Source organism: Pleurodeles waltl, chromosome 5 (assembly GCF_031143425.1).
Source record: "Pleurodeles waltl isolate 20211129_DDA chromosome 5, aPleWal1.hap1.20221129, whole genome shotgun sequence".
In the NCBI taxonomy this organism is placed as follows: Eukaryota; Metazoa; Chordata; class Amphibia; order Caudata; family Salamandridae; genus Pleurodeles; species Pleurodeles waltl.
The window spans coordinates 1,686,261,111-1,686,278,163 of record NC_090444.1 but is presented as its reverse complement, the minus strand read 5'-3'; the positions used below and the strand labels follow the sequence as shown (position 1 = coordinate 1,686,278,163).

At 38.9% G+C, this 17,053-nt stretch overlaps 1 protein-coding gene across 4 annotated transcripts in view; it reads right to left on the bottom strand.

The window, feature by feature from the left end:
• Positions 1 to 17,053, bottom strand: part of KLHL29 (kelch like family member 29) — a 1,044,731-nt gene that overhangs the window by 194,849 nt on the left and 832,829 nt on the right. For all 4 annotated transcript variants that reach the window (XM_069236009.1, XM_069236012.1, XM_069236010.1 and 1 more), the window contains one exon: positions 16,525 to 16,663. In XM_069236009.1, the coding sequence (XP_069092110.1) occupies positions 16,525 to 16,663 (139 nt within the window). The remainder of the gene's footprint in view (positions 1 to 16,524; positions 16,664 to 17,053) is intronic.

Genomic DNA, 17,053 nt, shown 5'->3' with positions numbered 1-17,053 from the left:
CTACTGCCAAGAACAACCTCCACACCAGATTCCGCGCCATCGCTAACTGTATGACAGCAAGCCACCTCCAGCAGAACTCAGGAAAAACAAAGATCATCATCTTCGGACCCAACAAGTCAGCATGGAACGACTCATGGTGGCCGGCCACCCTAGGACCACCCCCAACACCCACCACCCACGGACGCAATCTCGGCTTCATACTAGACTCGTCTCTTTCCATGACTCAGCAAGTCAACGCCATATCGTCCTCCTGCTTCCACACCCTCCGTATGCTGCGCAAGACCTTCAAGTGGATTCCAATAGAAACCAGAAGAACGGTCACCCACGCCCTCGCCAGCTGCAGACTGGACTACGGCAATGCCCTCTACATGAGGACCACAGCCAAGCTCCAGAGAAAACTCCAGCGCATCCAGAACCCCTCAGCACGTCTCATCCTCAACCTCCCTCGCCACAAGCACATCTCCGCCCACCTCAGAACCCTACACTGGCTACCCATCAACAAAAGGATCATTTTAAAAATCCTAATCCATGCTCACAAAGCCCTCCATGACACTGGACCGGCCTACCTCAACGAATGACTTAATTTCCACATCCCAACCTGCCAGCTCCGCTCCGCCGACCTGGTCCTCGCAAAAGTCCCTCGCATCCAACGCACTACTTCCGGCAGCAGATCCTTCTCCCACCTCGCCGCCAAAACCTGGAACTCCCTCCCTACCAACCTATGCAAGACCCAGGACGTCCTAGCCTTCAGAAAGCACCTCAAAACATGGCTCTTCGAGCAGTAGCACCCCCTGCCACCCACCCCAGCGCCTTGAGACCCTACCGGGTGAGTAGCGCGCTTAACAAATTATTGATTGATTGACAAAGCCATAAAAATTCAGCTGTAATACTTAGGGTTATTTCAAGTAACTATGGGGGTCATTCCGACCCTGGCGGTTGCCTACCGCCAGGGCCGGGGACCGCGGATGCACCGCCAACAGGCTGGCGGTGCATCCATGGGCATTCTGACCGCGGCGGTACAGCCGCGGTCAGAAACGGGAAACCGCCGGTGTCCCGCCGGTTTCCCGCTGCCCAAGGGAATCCTCCATGGCGGCGCTGCAGGCAGCGCCGCCATGGGGATTCCGACCCCCTTACCGCCAGCCTGGTTCTGGCGGTTTTGACCACCAGAACCTGGCTGGCGGTAACTGGTGTCGTGGGGCCCCCTAACAGGGCCCCACCAAGATTTTCAGTGTCTGCCAAGCAGACACTGAAAATCGCGACGGGTGCAACTGCACCCGTCGCACCCCTTCCACTCCGCCGGCTCCATTCGGAGCCGGCATCCTCATGGAAGGGGGTTTCCCGCTGGGCTGGCGGGCGGCCTTCTGGCGGTCGCCCGCCAGCCCAGCGGGAAACTCAGAATTACTGCGGCGGTCTTCTGACCGCGCAGCGGTATTCTGACGGCAGGACTTTGGCGGGCGGCCTCCGCCGCCCGCCAAAGTCAGAATGACCGCCTATAACTTGTGCCCTAAGGAAACTAACTCGTGCCCTCACCATGCACAGTTCTCTCATCAAAGATTTTACTGCAAATGTTACCATGATATTATCAATAATGTCAAAGAAGATGCCACGAGTGATGTAATATCTCAGGTAATTAGCATGCTAGAGCATTTTGACAACTCCCACTTGCTGAAATGCTGAATGTTTTTTCTTTTGCTTGGCGGGGGCTGTCAGCTCCCATCAAGCAAAAGCAAACAGCTGTTTTCCAAAAGCGGCCATCTCAGGAGGTAGAAGGAGCCGGCCCTGGGTGGTGGCAGTCCCCAGGGCCATATATGTCTCCACGAGCGCCCCCTCCTACTTGTTTTCAATTTGGTCCAGGGGATGTGGTGGTCGCCAGGAGTCCACAATGGATTTCCTTCTTACATGTATTGGTAGAACTGGGCAGATGGCGGTACCCAGGCCCAAGAAGGTCAGTATTATTATTTTTTTAATCCAATGTTGGGGAGGTGGTGGTCCCTGGGGTGTGATGTGCCGCCAGGCCACCCCGCATATTTTTAAGACACTGCCCTGGGAAGGTGGCTGTCCCTGTGGTCAGCCACCTCCTTCATAAATGTATATGTTGTCCTAGGGAGGTGGTATTCCCTGAGCGTGGGGCAGCTTTGCAGCACCCATGTATAATTTATAACCATAGCTCTGGGGAGGTGGCGGTCCCCAGGGCCTGTGGGAGGGGCTGCGTACTTTGCTGTGATTTTTCAAAAAATACTTTCAAGCCTTGTGGGGAGTAAACATACCCTGCCCCCTTTTAATAGTTTTTTACATTTCTTTTTGAGACTCGGCTGAAGCTGAGTCTCAAAATGGCTGCTAACACTTTCTGGCTGATGTGTTGGCAGCCAACAGATGTCTGCACAAAATCGGAAATATTTTCAAAGCCTTCATGCCGCTAGATATACAAATTTGTTATTCTTTTAATATTTAAAAAACTACTGAACAAAAAGCATTCTTTCTGGACCAACAGCTACATTCCTGACAAATTTGGAGTAATTCTGTAGAGCAGTCTGGGCTGTAGTCGTGTTCAAAAGCCAATGGGATTTCAAATGGGAAACTTACTTTTTTGACCCCCCCTCTTTTTCCTTGCCCCTGCTTGATGGATCACCTCGAAACTTTCCATGCATAATAAAATCCTCAAGCACACCTTTTGTGAGAAAATGTTGTGAAGATTCAACAGACAGAGCACAAGGTATAGCCAAATCAAAAACGCTTTTTCAATGGAAACTAGATCCTAACTATAATCACCTACTGGCGACCGCCAGCAGGCAAAACACATATATATATATATATATATATATATATATATATATATATATATATATGTATATGCCGAATAAAGATCTAATGTAAAGATGCAGACACGTTGGGTGCAGCTCCTTCTTTTGGCACAACAAAGCTGAAGGATTCATTACATATATGTGTATGTGTATATATATATATATATATATCCAGGCCTTCACAACAAAAATGTATTTATTTCACAGGTAAGTACAAACCATTTATATATAATTTACCTGCAAAATACTTATATTTTTCTTCTAAAGGCAAGCATGTTACAGGGATATGCATGGTAAATGTTTGTGTGGTAAAGACACATGCTTTGGAATGACTGTGTTGTGAAGGCATGCGTGGTAATGGCATGCATAGTTCTTTCATACAACCTTATTAAGAGTGGAAACAGGTTGAAGGGGATGATATTTAACCTGAAATTACTCAGCAGATTGAAGATTTAACAATAATACCTTTCTGGGATAACATCATGAAATTTCTGGTTGATGAGCAAGGAAAAAAATATTCAATTTTTTTTGCAAAAACAGGACAATTGGGGGAAAAGCAAAAAGATGAATGAACTTATATGGTATACAGAGGAGCTAAGATTCCCTCACATGGAACAAAAAAAAAGAATTAAAACAATGTCACAAGGGTGAACCCAGGGTAAATAACTCAATCAGAAATAATTACCAAGTAAATACAAAAGAAAATGTTGGGGACCCAAATCAGAGTTCAAGGCCTGGAGATGGTTGGATATTAATAAGTGGCACCATAGTCAGGATAATACTGCATTCTAAAGGATAGTTCACAAGTTAGAATGATCTGAAATTGCAATAAATAGCACTGATAAGAATTCCTGGGCGGCAAATCTGTCAGACTGCTACTACGTTGAATCTCTCCCTAAGGAAATTGTGAGTCCTTTCAGTAGCTCGAGTGACTAAGATTTACAAGCAAATCCAAGGAGATATGGAAAATTAAATTTGCTGGCTATTTAGGAACACACAAATAATAGTATCTCATCAGTAATGATCTCCAGGGTAAACACAGTTAGAACAGTAACATCCCTAAGAAGTAGTGGAGCAACATGACCAAACGGAACTACTGCAGCCGTTTTTAAACAAGACCTAAACTCCTGGAAAACCTCTCTGCTAACACTATAATGGGATATTAGCCACGGGTACCATTCCAGACAATTGGCTGGATCAATTCTGCATTCTAGCCACAAGAAGGGGCCCGCAAACAATCACCAAAGCTACAGAACACTAGCCATCTTGGACGAGGAAGTGAAGGCTTTCACCAAAATATTGTTGGAGAAATTGGAGGACTGGGTCGTCAGATGTAATATTCTTCTGAGATTTCAGACAGGCTTTAGAAAACGGCTGAGAAACCCTGGATAATATTACAGTTATTAATCTACTAACCAACAACCCTCTAAAACAGAATTCCTCACAATATAAATGTTTCTTAGAATATAGTGTAGCTTTTGATAAAGTAACCGGAATACCCTTTCAGGAAAGTTAAAGGCTGATACATACCAGAGCAACTATTCAAGGCAATCTGACTTTTATACACTGATCCGTGGATCTGCATAAAATTGGGGAATGGCACAACAATCTCAAGGACAATTTTAAGCAATAAGCCCAGAAACATGGTTGTGTGTTAGTGCCAGGACTTATTACCATCATTGTCTAATCTAAAACTTTTTCCTCCAAAATTAAGGGGGAGACATGTTGCAGTATGTTGATGATATGACACTGCAGACCCAAAGAGCAATTGGCCTGCAAAGAGCATGATTGGTCTCCAGCAATACAATCAAATGAATTAACTAAAAGTAAATTTGTCGAAAACTAAAAATTTAAAGTCGGCAATTCCAAAAAAGAAGTACAAATGGCAGATAAGAGATCAAAGAATATTGACACTAAATTATGTTTAAAAATCAATTAAGGGCAATTTCCATTCGCACCATGTACCTGCCAAATCAATTGCACAAAATTATAAAAATGTAAACAGCCCAAGAAGTACATATACCCTAGAGATTTCCAGAGTGAAATTCCAGCACTTTTATATAGGTCTCCGATTTGGGGCTCAATGCTCAATATAAACATAGAGGAGATATAATAGGGTCATATTTGGTCTACCAAAAAGCAATAAAAAGCCTGATTTGGAAAGATCTAGCTGATTTTCCCAGCATACAGTATCTGGATAAAATCCTAAACGAACTACAGATACAGGAGTACTGGGAAAACAAGTTCAACTATAGTAATTTTAAAGTGCTTCTTTAGTTAGCAGTAAAGCTGCCTTTATTCAAGAAAAACAAAGAGGGGGACGTGGCTTGATGCCGTACGGAGATGGCTGCCTTCCGCAAAGCTCCATGACTCTTTTTGCATTTTTTTTGGCCTAAAAGTGTATGTTTACGCGCTCTGCTCATTTTAGCTTGCTTTTAGGACGATATTGTCCAGTTTATTTTGTTATACTCTCTTTTCTGAGGTGGTATCTTCCCAGACTATATGTTTTAATACATATTGGGCAGAATTCTATATTCTTGCTTATGGGCAGATCTAGAAACCTTCAATTGACTAATAAAGTGCAGAGCAATAAGTTCCGATAATATTCCTTTATCAAACTCATTTGCTCCTTTGTCAAATATGGAGAGTACAGGGGCTACTTCTCTTTATGCTATGCCTTCAACACCTGTTTCTCCCTCTACTATTATTAATAAAGTATCGTCCAAGCTTCCGGTAACGGTTTCAACATCTACAAATAAGAGAGCTAAAAAGAATCTTCCATCTCCTATTAAAGTTGTAGATACTATATCTACGGAGTTACTTCTTGAGGAAATAAGGGTGCTCAAACCATATATGGAAGATACAAATAACCAACTACGAATATTGGATGACAAATGGGCTCTTGTGGAGAACAGTCTCTCTCTTGTGGAACAAAGAGTGGAAGTGCTTGAAAACTCAGTTGCGTCTATTAAGTCTCTACAATCTGAAGTGACTATGTTGAAAAAGCATGCAGAGGATATAAAAAAATCGGAACTAAAGAAATAATCTATGTATTTATGGTCTACATGAAGGAATTGAAGGTTCAGACTCATTATCTTTCTTTCAATCATTTCTGCCCAAAATTTTGGATCTGCCTACTTCTCCTGCTTTAAATATACAAAGAGAACATAGGCTTGGTCATCCTTCACATTTGGCTTCAACATCAAAGAAACCAAGAGAAATAATACTTTATTTTCTGGAGTATGTGGACCTGCTAAAGGTTCTCAGAGCAGCAAGAGCTAAAGGTCAGATCACATGGTCAGGTTCTAATCTCTTCTTTGCTCAGGATTATGCTAAGTCGACGGCGGACAAACAAAAGAAGTTTCTGGATATGGGTCCGGCATTAAAGTCGCTTAATGCTAGATATGGTCTCTTCCATCCATGTTTGTTAAAGGTGACTTACAATATTAAGACTGCAAAATATGAAGATCCAGTATTACTTCAGCAATTTATTGATTCATATAGAGGTGAAACAATGGATACTTCCAAAATATCAGAGACTTGACTATTGTATTGATTTTTGTTTTTTCTTTTTGCTCTTATTTAATGGATATGCCCATTACTGGTTCACATAAATTTAAGAGTGCCAGATTATCTAAGAGATTTGAATGTTTCCTATTTTCCTCTTCTTTTTAGATCTTAATTCATTAACTTTCCCGTCTTTTGTGTTAGCAACCTGTGTGGCCGGGTCTCTCTTCCCTTCTGTTTCTGCAGTCGTGGAGTGAAGGTTGCGTCATCTTCCCTTTGTGGTTTCACCACCCTCACGTTGTTTTTGTCTTTTAGGTATGTTTTTATTACTTGTTCTGTGTTTTTTCTGTAGATTTATTGTTTCCTACCATACTATATTCTGTTCATTTTCTTCTTCGTCTCCTCTTCTTTTTCTATTTTTTCCTTATTTTTTCTTATTTCTATTTTCTCATGTTCATAGTTTTATTCTTCTCTTTCTACACGTCAAATTATTTCATTTTATTCAATTTCTCCATAATAATTGGTTTATATGCATTAATTCATGGTCATAGCACTTATTCTTTATATTAAATGACAATTAGATTTCTTTCATTGAATGTTAAGGGTTTGGGATTCCCAATAAAGCGTCAAAGAGTTTTAACACAAAACTGTGTTAGCTGATATTGATAGCTGATATTGCCCTGTTTCAAGAGACTCATATACCAGGTGATGAGGTAGCCAAACTTAAAAGACAATGGTTAGGTCATGTTTTTGGATCTCCAGGTACGGGTAAAAGAAATGGGGTTATTATACTGTGTCATACAGCTTTGAATATTTCTGATTTCTCTCAAGATTTTGATGAGATGGGTAGATGGGTTATAGTTTCAATGAATATTAATAAAATGCCTTTAACTATATTTAATGTGTATGCTCCAACCCAACCTGATAAATCTTTTTGGAATGAAATTTTAGCTAAACTAATGACTCTTTCAGATAAATATTTGATCTTTGGAGGAGATTGTAATATGGTTATGGATCCTTTTATTGATCATAAATCCAATTCTAGATTTGTACCATCCACCATATATTTACAGTTTACTTCTATGATTAAACAAAGAGCATTAACGGATGTTTGGAGATTGTGCAATCCCACAATACAGGAATTTTCCTTTTTTTCCCCTGTACATTCTTCCCAATCGAGGATTGATTATTTGTCTCACAGCATCTCGTACAACACGTTTTGAGTTCAGAAACTGGTTCCATATTAATCTCGGATCATGCTCCAGTGAGTATGGATCTTGATCTTATTGCACATAATCAACCAAGTAATAGATGGAGATCTATTAATTCATTATTTCTTGATACTAATTGTACTCAGCTTTTTGAGAAGTTTGCCACACAATTCTTTGTAGAAAATTATACCCCTCAGCTGTCTGTTCAGGTTATTTGGGATGCTTTCAAAGCGGCCTCTAGGGATTTTATTATTTCTTATGTTGCAAATAAAGGGAAAACAGCTAATAAAAAATTATTAATTTAATGGATCATATCAAACAGTTAGAAAATCTATATTACTTTTCCAAGTCTACAAGTTGTCTTAATGAATCACTTCAAGCTAAATTTGCTTTCAACAAAAATGTGACTGATATTGCTAATTCTTATCTTCTTAAGTCCAGTGCTAAGTATTACAGGGGCCAAAATAAAATGGGAAAACCTTTAGCAAATTATCTTAAAATTAAAAAAGATAGAACAAAGATAGAATCTATTTATAACTCTTCCAATTTTTTATTACATAAGAATGAAGAAATGTTGGATGAATGTTAATTTCTACACACAGTTATATACTCCTGATTCTGTTCTCATGTAGGATCTTATTGACCAATACTGGTCTACCATTAATCCACATGCACTCCCCTCTTCTGAATTTTCTGCTCTTGATAATGATATTTCCATTAAAAACATTCTCAATGCACTAAATCTAATTAAAAAAGGAAAAGCTCCAGGACCAGATGGCTTTACTATTGAATTCGATTTACATTTTTCTAAATTATTAGTTCCAAGACTATTTAAACGTTTTACTTAATTTGTTAATGCAAAATCCTCTGGAGGATCTTTTCAAAAAGCTTTAATAGTTCTTATACCAAAAGAAAGCAAAGATCCAAAATTTTGTAAGAATTATAGACCTATAGCTCTAGTAAATTTGGACTATAAAATGTTTGCTAAAGTTATTGCTATGCGTTTGGAATTGATTCTCCCTATGTTCATTGGTAAAGAGCAGTCTTGCTTTATTAAAGGATGCTTATTATCTGACAACACACGATTATTTTTTAATATTTTAAGTAAGTCTGTGACCTATAAGGACTCCCTATCTCTAATTTCTCTAGATGCTGAAAAAGCTTTTGACCGTGTAAATTGATTATTTATTTTCTCAATGCTTTCTTGGTTTGGCTTTGGAACTAAGTTCATAAATCTTATCTTATTATTGTAGTCTTCTCCTCAGGCCGCTATTTTTCTAAACGGTCACATCTCTCCCTCGTTCTCACTCCATAGAGGAGTTCGTCAGGGATGTCCATTGTTGCCGCTTTTGTTTGTTTTTGCCATGGAACCCTTTTTATTGAAACTTAGAGCTAATCCAAATTTACATGGTTTCCGGTATGGGGAAGGACTGATAAAATTTTCAGTTTATGCTGACGATATCTTACTTTTTTATCTCAAATCCGAAATCTTCACTTCCCTCTTTTATTTTCGAAGTACAGAATTTTGCTTCTATTTCAGAGTATAAGTTAAATAAAGTTAAGTGTGAAAAACTCCCTTCAAATAAATATTGCATTCCTGAAGATTTTAAATCTTCAAGTTTCCACTGGAACAATGATAACATTAAATACTTAGGTATTTGGTTTAAGCCTTCTTTTAAAGATACAATTTCTTATAATTATTTGCAACTATTTTCTATTCTTGACTCTCTTATATCTAAATGGAACCCTTAATTTTTATCCTGGTGGGGTAGATTAGATTCTCTTAAAATGATGTTACTTTCTGTAATTCTCTTTTATTTATCAAACATTCCAATTAATATCCCAAATAGTTACCTTGAGAGGCTGAACTCTATTCTAACCAAATTCTTGTGGAATAATAAGAAACACAGAATGTCCCTCCAAAAATTGATGAGACCTAAAATCTGTGGGGGGGTTAATGTTCTGAATCTTCACTCTTATCATATGGCTTTTTCTCTAAAGCAAGCTTCTTGTATTGTATTGTATTGTATTGAAGGAAGATAACTCTGCTTTTTTACCCTTATGGGTTGAAGCTGAAAAGTCATTTGTTGTTCCCTTTACAGTTCCAGAGGCATTAACTCTGTTATACAAACCAACATCTATCTCCCTCCCATTTTGAAAAACTCATGCAGAATTCTGCAGCCTATTTTTGCTTCATACAATGAAGATAGAATACAGTTTCTAAATTCGTCAATTTGGTACAATAAGCACATCAAGTTGAATAAGAAAACCATCTATTGGAAATTGTGGCATTTGAAGGGGTTAAGATGGGTGCATCAATTATTTGAAAATGATTCCCCTCTTTCTTTTGTACAAGCACATTTTTTTTTCTCCAACCTCTTTTAATAAAAAATATGACGCTCTAATACATGTTGTAAATAGTTCATATAAATCTTTTCCAGTTCAGCAAGCACCTTTGGTCCGTCCTTCTCCAATTAAGCCTCTGCTGCTACAGTCGGCATCAGCCTCTTGTATTTATCAAACAATTACAGAGCTTCCTGATGATAGACCTAAATCAGAAATAGAGAAACAATGGGAGAAAGATTTGGATATTTCACTTTCACCTTCTTTATGGAATAAAGTGTGGATTAAAATACAAAAGTCCTCAAAAGCAGCTAATGTAATTCAAACTCAAACTTTATTTTTAATATATAATAGATTATTAATTACACCTTTATCTTTACATATTTTGAATTCTAATCTTTCGTCCTCTTGTTGGTCCTGTAAATCGTCAGTCTCAGATCTTAAACACATGCTTTTTGAATGTCCATATACATTTCAATTTTGGGTTAAAGTATGGAGTCAAATTAATACTATTTTTAAAACTCAAATTACCTTAAGCCTCGCAAATACTTTTTTTTTTTTTAGGTAGCCTTGCCGCTGTTCTTGTCTTCGAAAAAGTTCTATCATAATCTTAGATTTAGTATTGCCTGTTGTTTTCAACAAATTATGAAAACTTGGAAGGACTCTTCTCAATTATCCTTTCAAGCCTGGTGGTATGGTGTATGTTGTAATCAAAGGTTAGATGGAGCTTATGTTTCCCCGGGATCCCTTGCTATTAAAAGAGATGTTATGGTTACCTATTACAAATTACCTAAACTCTTTGGCTTATTCTTCATGTAATCACTATCCTAGAAATGAGGAGGTTTCTAAACCGCCATGAACTGTTTTTCTTTACCTTTTTATTGTACTTACTAACATTGTTTATAACTTTCTCTCCTAATATATTTAATATATGCATATATACTTATGTTTTAAAGTATTAACATATTTCTTGTTTCCTCAATAAGTGCTTCTAATGAAATTGAAGTGTTATTGTATTATTTCACTCCTGTCATCAAATATATTGATATCTTTTAAATATTGTATTGTCAATAAACTTTCTCTTTAAACCTAAAAAAAGAAAAAACAAAGAGGCCTTTAGCCACGTCTCAAGTGCACAGCTTTTTTTTTTCTTTTAACATCTCATCCTTCATTGTCTCCACAGCCGTATTTGTTTTTAAAAATAAAACTATCTATAAGAAACAAATTTATAAGAATTAGATTTTTGCAGCTACCTCTTAAAACTCTACAATAATCTTAGAGCAGTTCTGTATGTGCCTGCTGCAGAGGATGTGGATATCACTCAGAATCAACTGAACATCTAGTATACTTTGACTACGCCTTAGAAGATTCTAACATTTATGTTTTAACACACTGGGTGTAAGGTCAATTGAGGTGGCAACTAATAAGTTCCTGTGTGGAGTGGATCTACAGCTTATGGATCTAGTTATATCTGAGGTGGATAAAGTAAAAGCGGCCTTTTACACACAGTCATGCCCCGTACATTAATAGATTTATCAGCTGGTACATGTACTTATTGTTTAATATTGTCAAAATATTGGTGACGAGAACGAGGGCTCAGCACGATGTACCCATGGTTGCACTTGAATGCACTACATAAGGCACAATCCTTTAATCAATGTTTAGGTTGTCTTATATATGCAACTGGCACTTTAATAATAAATCCAATGACCCATCCTGAATTACTGGTATTAAACTGGAGATATGCAAGAAGGATCAGCATGATGCACCAATGGATGCATTTAAAAGCACAGCACTTGGCACTTTGGGGATACTTTACACATTATGAGGCTATTTACTGGGTCTCAGACTCATGTAGGCACTAAGCACTTTAATTAAGACTGGAACAATTCTGATGCTAACTCTCTGTACTTACAATAGTACAATTCTAGCAAAATGGAGGGTGTTTAGCTGGAGGGTTTGGCCAAGTATATTTATTCAGTTCATGCTTCTTGTTTGATTTGATAATTTTGTTTCACCTATTATTTACCATGTGTATATGTGTTTTTATTGTAACAGTTTTAATTAACCTTAAAATAAATTTTGAATTGAAAAAACTGAATTGATAATATTTGCAGAGCCTTCAATATGAATAATGCATGTGCACTGAGTGAGGGTATGAACTTTGCCTTGACCAATTACATCCTATACTGCCCCTCACAAATGTCGCTGAAGGTATGTCCATATTTGTGAGGCCAAGATACTGAAGTTAAGTCAAGAATATCCTTAGGAAAAACTATTGTGCTTTTGTGAGCCCATCTTCCTAGGCAGTGTGGGAGTTAAATCACTGCGGACTTCAGGACTGTGCTATTCACTTTCCTTCACAATTCACTCTCAGCGCTCTCAGGCCAAACCTATCCAGTGTTCAACTAGACTTCCTAGCATACTGATAAATCCATATACCAATTTACAGCTTCCTACTAAACATTCTGGATTTGATTCACACTCCAGATCTACATCATGTTTTGTGATTCCTGAATCCTTCAGTCCAGCATTTGCATTTAGCACTATTCCTGTTTGGCTAAACATTTGGTTCAAGAGCCCATGACTTCTGAGCAATTGTTAATCCTTGTTTGTCAGGTTTTCTTGTTTCCTTGAGCTATTTCTGTCTTGTAGCACGTCCCTGTTTTCTTGTTTCCTGAGCTGGCACTCTCTTCGTGTATCCTTTTTTCTTGCTCTTCCACTATTTCAATAATTACCCTTTTACTGGTTCCTTCTTTCTTTACCTATTACTTAGTGTGATATCATCTTACTCCTGCTGCTTTATATTCAAATGTTCTAGTGTGGTTTGTTTACATGCTTTTTTCCCTTTTTGCTCGTTATGCACCACTCTTCAGATCCTTGTCATTAATGGCTGGGTATTTTATTTCACCACTCTTTCTGTTACTGCCATGGTTGTGCCCAAGTGATCACCAGAATTTGTAGGCACAGCCGAAAACCTATGTGGTGTTTATGGTCCTCAGTGAGTATTTTCATTATTCTAGTTGTATAACATCACCAGAGATATCAGCTGAACAAACCCTGTCTTTGCACGTATATCATACATGTGGATATTTGAAGTTAGTATCTTTCACAGCAATTACAAGCCACTAGTGTACACTAGTCTTTACTCACCAACATGTCTCTTCCACATACATCTACAGCCTGAGCTGTGTACGTAGCTTTGACAAACTCATTTCCTTTGCAGACTGAATTACTTTGCGAGGTTTGGCGTTTACTGCATGGTACATCCGCAGCAATCATAAATGCATAAAAGCAAGATGCTCAATTAATTTCGGCATGTTATTGAAAAACAATTGTTTTAATGGACTTATCTAGGCCCAGGTGCCAAAATCAGAGCCATAATTGAATTTAATTGCTTAATGCTAAACATACATTTCTCAATTCAATATATTCGATCTAAGCAGAGATATGGAGTATGGAAACAGCTGCCATGAAAAAATATCCTGTGAACAATAAAACCACTAGCATCAAAACAATAGTAACCTGGTAATAGAAATCAAGAATGTAATGATTACATCATAATTAGTGGCCCAAGTACGTAAAAGGTCCCGCTAGTTCCTTACCTGTTCATTACTACAGTACTCTGGAACTCACCAGCTAGAAAGTGCAGGGACTGTAACCGAAGGGATCTCCAGACACAAGCTTGCTCTCCAATAACATTCGCTAGTACAATAATCAAGCAGGTGTTGCCTTTCCGATTCAGGCACGGCGTGAATCTTAGTTGCCCAACATCAAAGTGTATCTTCAATGCAATTTTTTTTATAAAGGTGACTATGTATACTATAGAAACAGAATGCCACATATTAGCACAATTGCTGGCTGCAAAAGTTCTATCCCTTACTCTGTCTGAACATCATGTATAGTAACCTTTTTTACCTTACTTTATGGGCACTGCTGTTGTCTTATTTCTGCCCCTGATCCTCCGCTCTCGATTTATTGGTCTCTTTACCTGGCTACCACAGATCCCATCAAAATCCATAAAAAAGAAGTGGAAAAATTGGGACTACCAGCTCAAGATGATTCCAGGATGAAGGGCCCCATGGAAAACAGAGACACAGTCTAGTCTCTCCACGGGATCCTTTGTGACAACGAAGGCATCACAGGACAGGGATTGGAGGGAAGCAGGGGAGGGCTTTAGGGGTGGGTTTAGTTAGGTAGGGAAGGGTTCAGCCTCTTCAGCGTGAAAGCTGATTGCGCGGTCAGAAGTTTGGCCACCCATCCACCCTGCATAGGTTGAGCAGTTAGACAGAAGTTAAGGATGGGGGGGGGTAGAGGGGTTGTGTTCAAGTTTTAGTCACTAGTTTAGGGCTGGTTGCAGTTAGTGGGCAGTAGCTGGGGAAGAGTGGAGAGTCAGATGTGGATCTGGCCACCATTCCGGGTGGGGGGAAGAAGCAGGTGAAGGATGACTGTGTGGTGGATGCCCGAATGAGGCAGGGTATGAAAGAAGAGTGTTGATAGAAGGTGAATGAAAGTGGAGGCTGGGTGAATGGAGGCAAAAGTGGGGAAGCGAGATGGAAAGTGAAAGGTGGGGCATTTCAAAAGGGGCAGTATGGAAAGAAAGCTGGAAAGTTGGAATGTTCAAAGTTATTCAAATGTTTTGTTATTAATGGCCTTTTATGCTATATGGGAGTGTGGTGGTGATTGTGTTACGATACCTTTACAATTAACACAACCTCAAGCTTGGACAAAACAGACTTTTGTAATATCACATCCACGTCCCTCCACTAATTTCTTACTCTCTTTATTGGCTGAGGAAAATAGTCCATGCTAGTTTGTCAGATGACTTGGACCTTGAACAAAATAATCTTACATCTGTCAACATATAATCAGTGACCTCCAAGTTTTGCTTCTGGTGCAAGTGTTTCTAGAAGCTGTATATTCAGTACACAAACTGCCATAGTTAATCCACACCAGGTAGCATATGTGTGTCTAGCGCATGGCAGGTAATCAGAAACATAGCGTGAATCAACCACACATTTCCAGAAAAGTCATTACTCATGTAGAACCCTGATTTAAAATTAGAAATTCTTGTATGATTTTATAGAAATGCAAACTGGTGCGTGCCATCTGATATAAAAGAAAATCACTCTTTCTAAAACGCACTCTACAAAGGGCAGTCAATCAGTATGCTTGGGGCCTGATTAGGACCTTGGCGGATGGGATACTCTGTCACAAACATGACAGATATCTCGCCCGCCATTTTACAAGTTTCATAGGATATGATGGAACTTGTAATATAGTGGATGGGATATCCATCACGTTTGTGACGGAGTATCCTATCCGCCAAGATCTTAATAAGGTCCTTGGTCTTTAGCGGTCTATACAACAGGCTATATTGTCCGTGAGCAAACTTTTTGTGGCCTTTATATTTTTCCCAATCTTGCCTGAATCTTAGGGGTTTCAAAAAGGCAACATCATACATAAGTAATGAAACAATGAAGAGGTCTTTCAACTCATGCCAAACAGTCTGAAGTAAAGATGCAGCAATGGTGAAAAAGCTAGGGTGACAGTAGACAACAAGTTATCATTTGTTTACTATTTTGAAAGTAACAAAAAATCTGATAGTCCAGATCAGTACAAAACTGTTTCCCATCAACAACACATCACTTCTATTCTGAGGTATAACAGAATAACAGAAACATAATGGGATACCAGTGAGACTGCACACTCCAGCCAGGACACCAACCTGAAATAAAACATGTTGAATTGGGTTAGATTGAACATATCAGTACACAACTAAAAAGCAAGCAAATTTGGATCCTCCTCCTCCTCTTGCATGCTAGTGCAGTCCAGGCATAAACTGTGAGAAAAACACTGCAGGGCAAAAATGTAGCTCAGTTAATTTGCTATACGTGGAAGAAAAAAATTAGTTAATGTGTTTTTCCTTCTCTACCTCAGGTTGATAATTGTAAGAATGTCCTAAACAATTTCCTCGTGAGTACACGAGGTAGGCAAATTGAAAATTGTGCGCTTTGAGAAACAAAGGCTTTAGTCATGCATTGCTCAGAAACTAAATGTCTCTATGTAAGGGTGGTGCTAAAGAGTAGAGACACTGGGAGTACAGATGTTTTCTAAAAGCTACTATTTGGACTTTCTGCATGATGGACTCATGTTACAGCCGAAATACCTTCCAATGGATCTAAAATTCTATACTTGTATATTCAGAGACACTATGATTCACAGCATCACAACTACACTGATTTGTGCAGTGTGAGATTAAATTAGTGCAAATGTTTTGTGAGCATTTAGTCAATGGAACAGGTTCCAAATTAGATATGATGTCAATCTGCGTTCAGTGTTACAGAATCCAATAACTCGATTACAACTCCTCTTAGTTTAGAGGCCAGGTCACTCAACCCCCTATCAAAGATAATCAAATGGGGCACAGGATACTTGTGAACTGGACTTATTAATTTTTTTCAAGGATGGGGCGGGGATGGAACTGATCACAGATCGGGTGGGGAGACACATTCAGAAGAAGGGGGGAAGAATGGCTACTGGCTCTGTGACAGGATGTTCAATCTTCATGCGCCTGAAAGAGAGAGGGGGAAGGAGAAGAAAGCGACACAAATGCGCCCTACAAAAGAATAGAGCAGATCACAGCTGGAAGGAAGGCAAACCTTTTAATCAGGTCCTTGAAATACAAGCTGCAGGAAGCTAGAACATTTTGGTGGACTTCAAACTCTTTGCCTTCAACAATAATTTTCAGGTCTGTAAACTCTCTGGCTCTGCGCTGCTGGTTCAACTCCTTCAACATTTCTGCAGAACAGAGAAGACAGACATTGCCACGGTACCAATTAAGAGCTTTAGTCAATTAGAGAATCAGGAAAAAAATAACTTTCTATTGTTTTTTGTTTTGTTTACGAGAGTGGTTCAACAGTGACAGTAAGAGTGGTCAGACAGTGAAAAAGCATAGGAAGGAACAAACACGCTTTAACAATGAAAAACGAAAACAAGTAGGAAAGAAAAAATAGTGGAGTAAAAAAAATAAGAACACCACACTCCTAAAATAGGGAGGGGAGCAAAATAACAATTTTCAGCATTGACAAATCAGGAACACAGAATATATTAATTATCAGGGGTTAGAAAGAACTGCGGCGAATCGCTGCTGCTAGATGGGAATGTTCTTTGCACATGACACTGACAGGA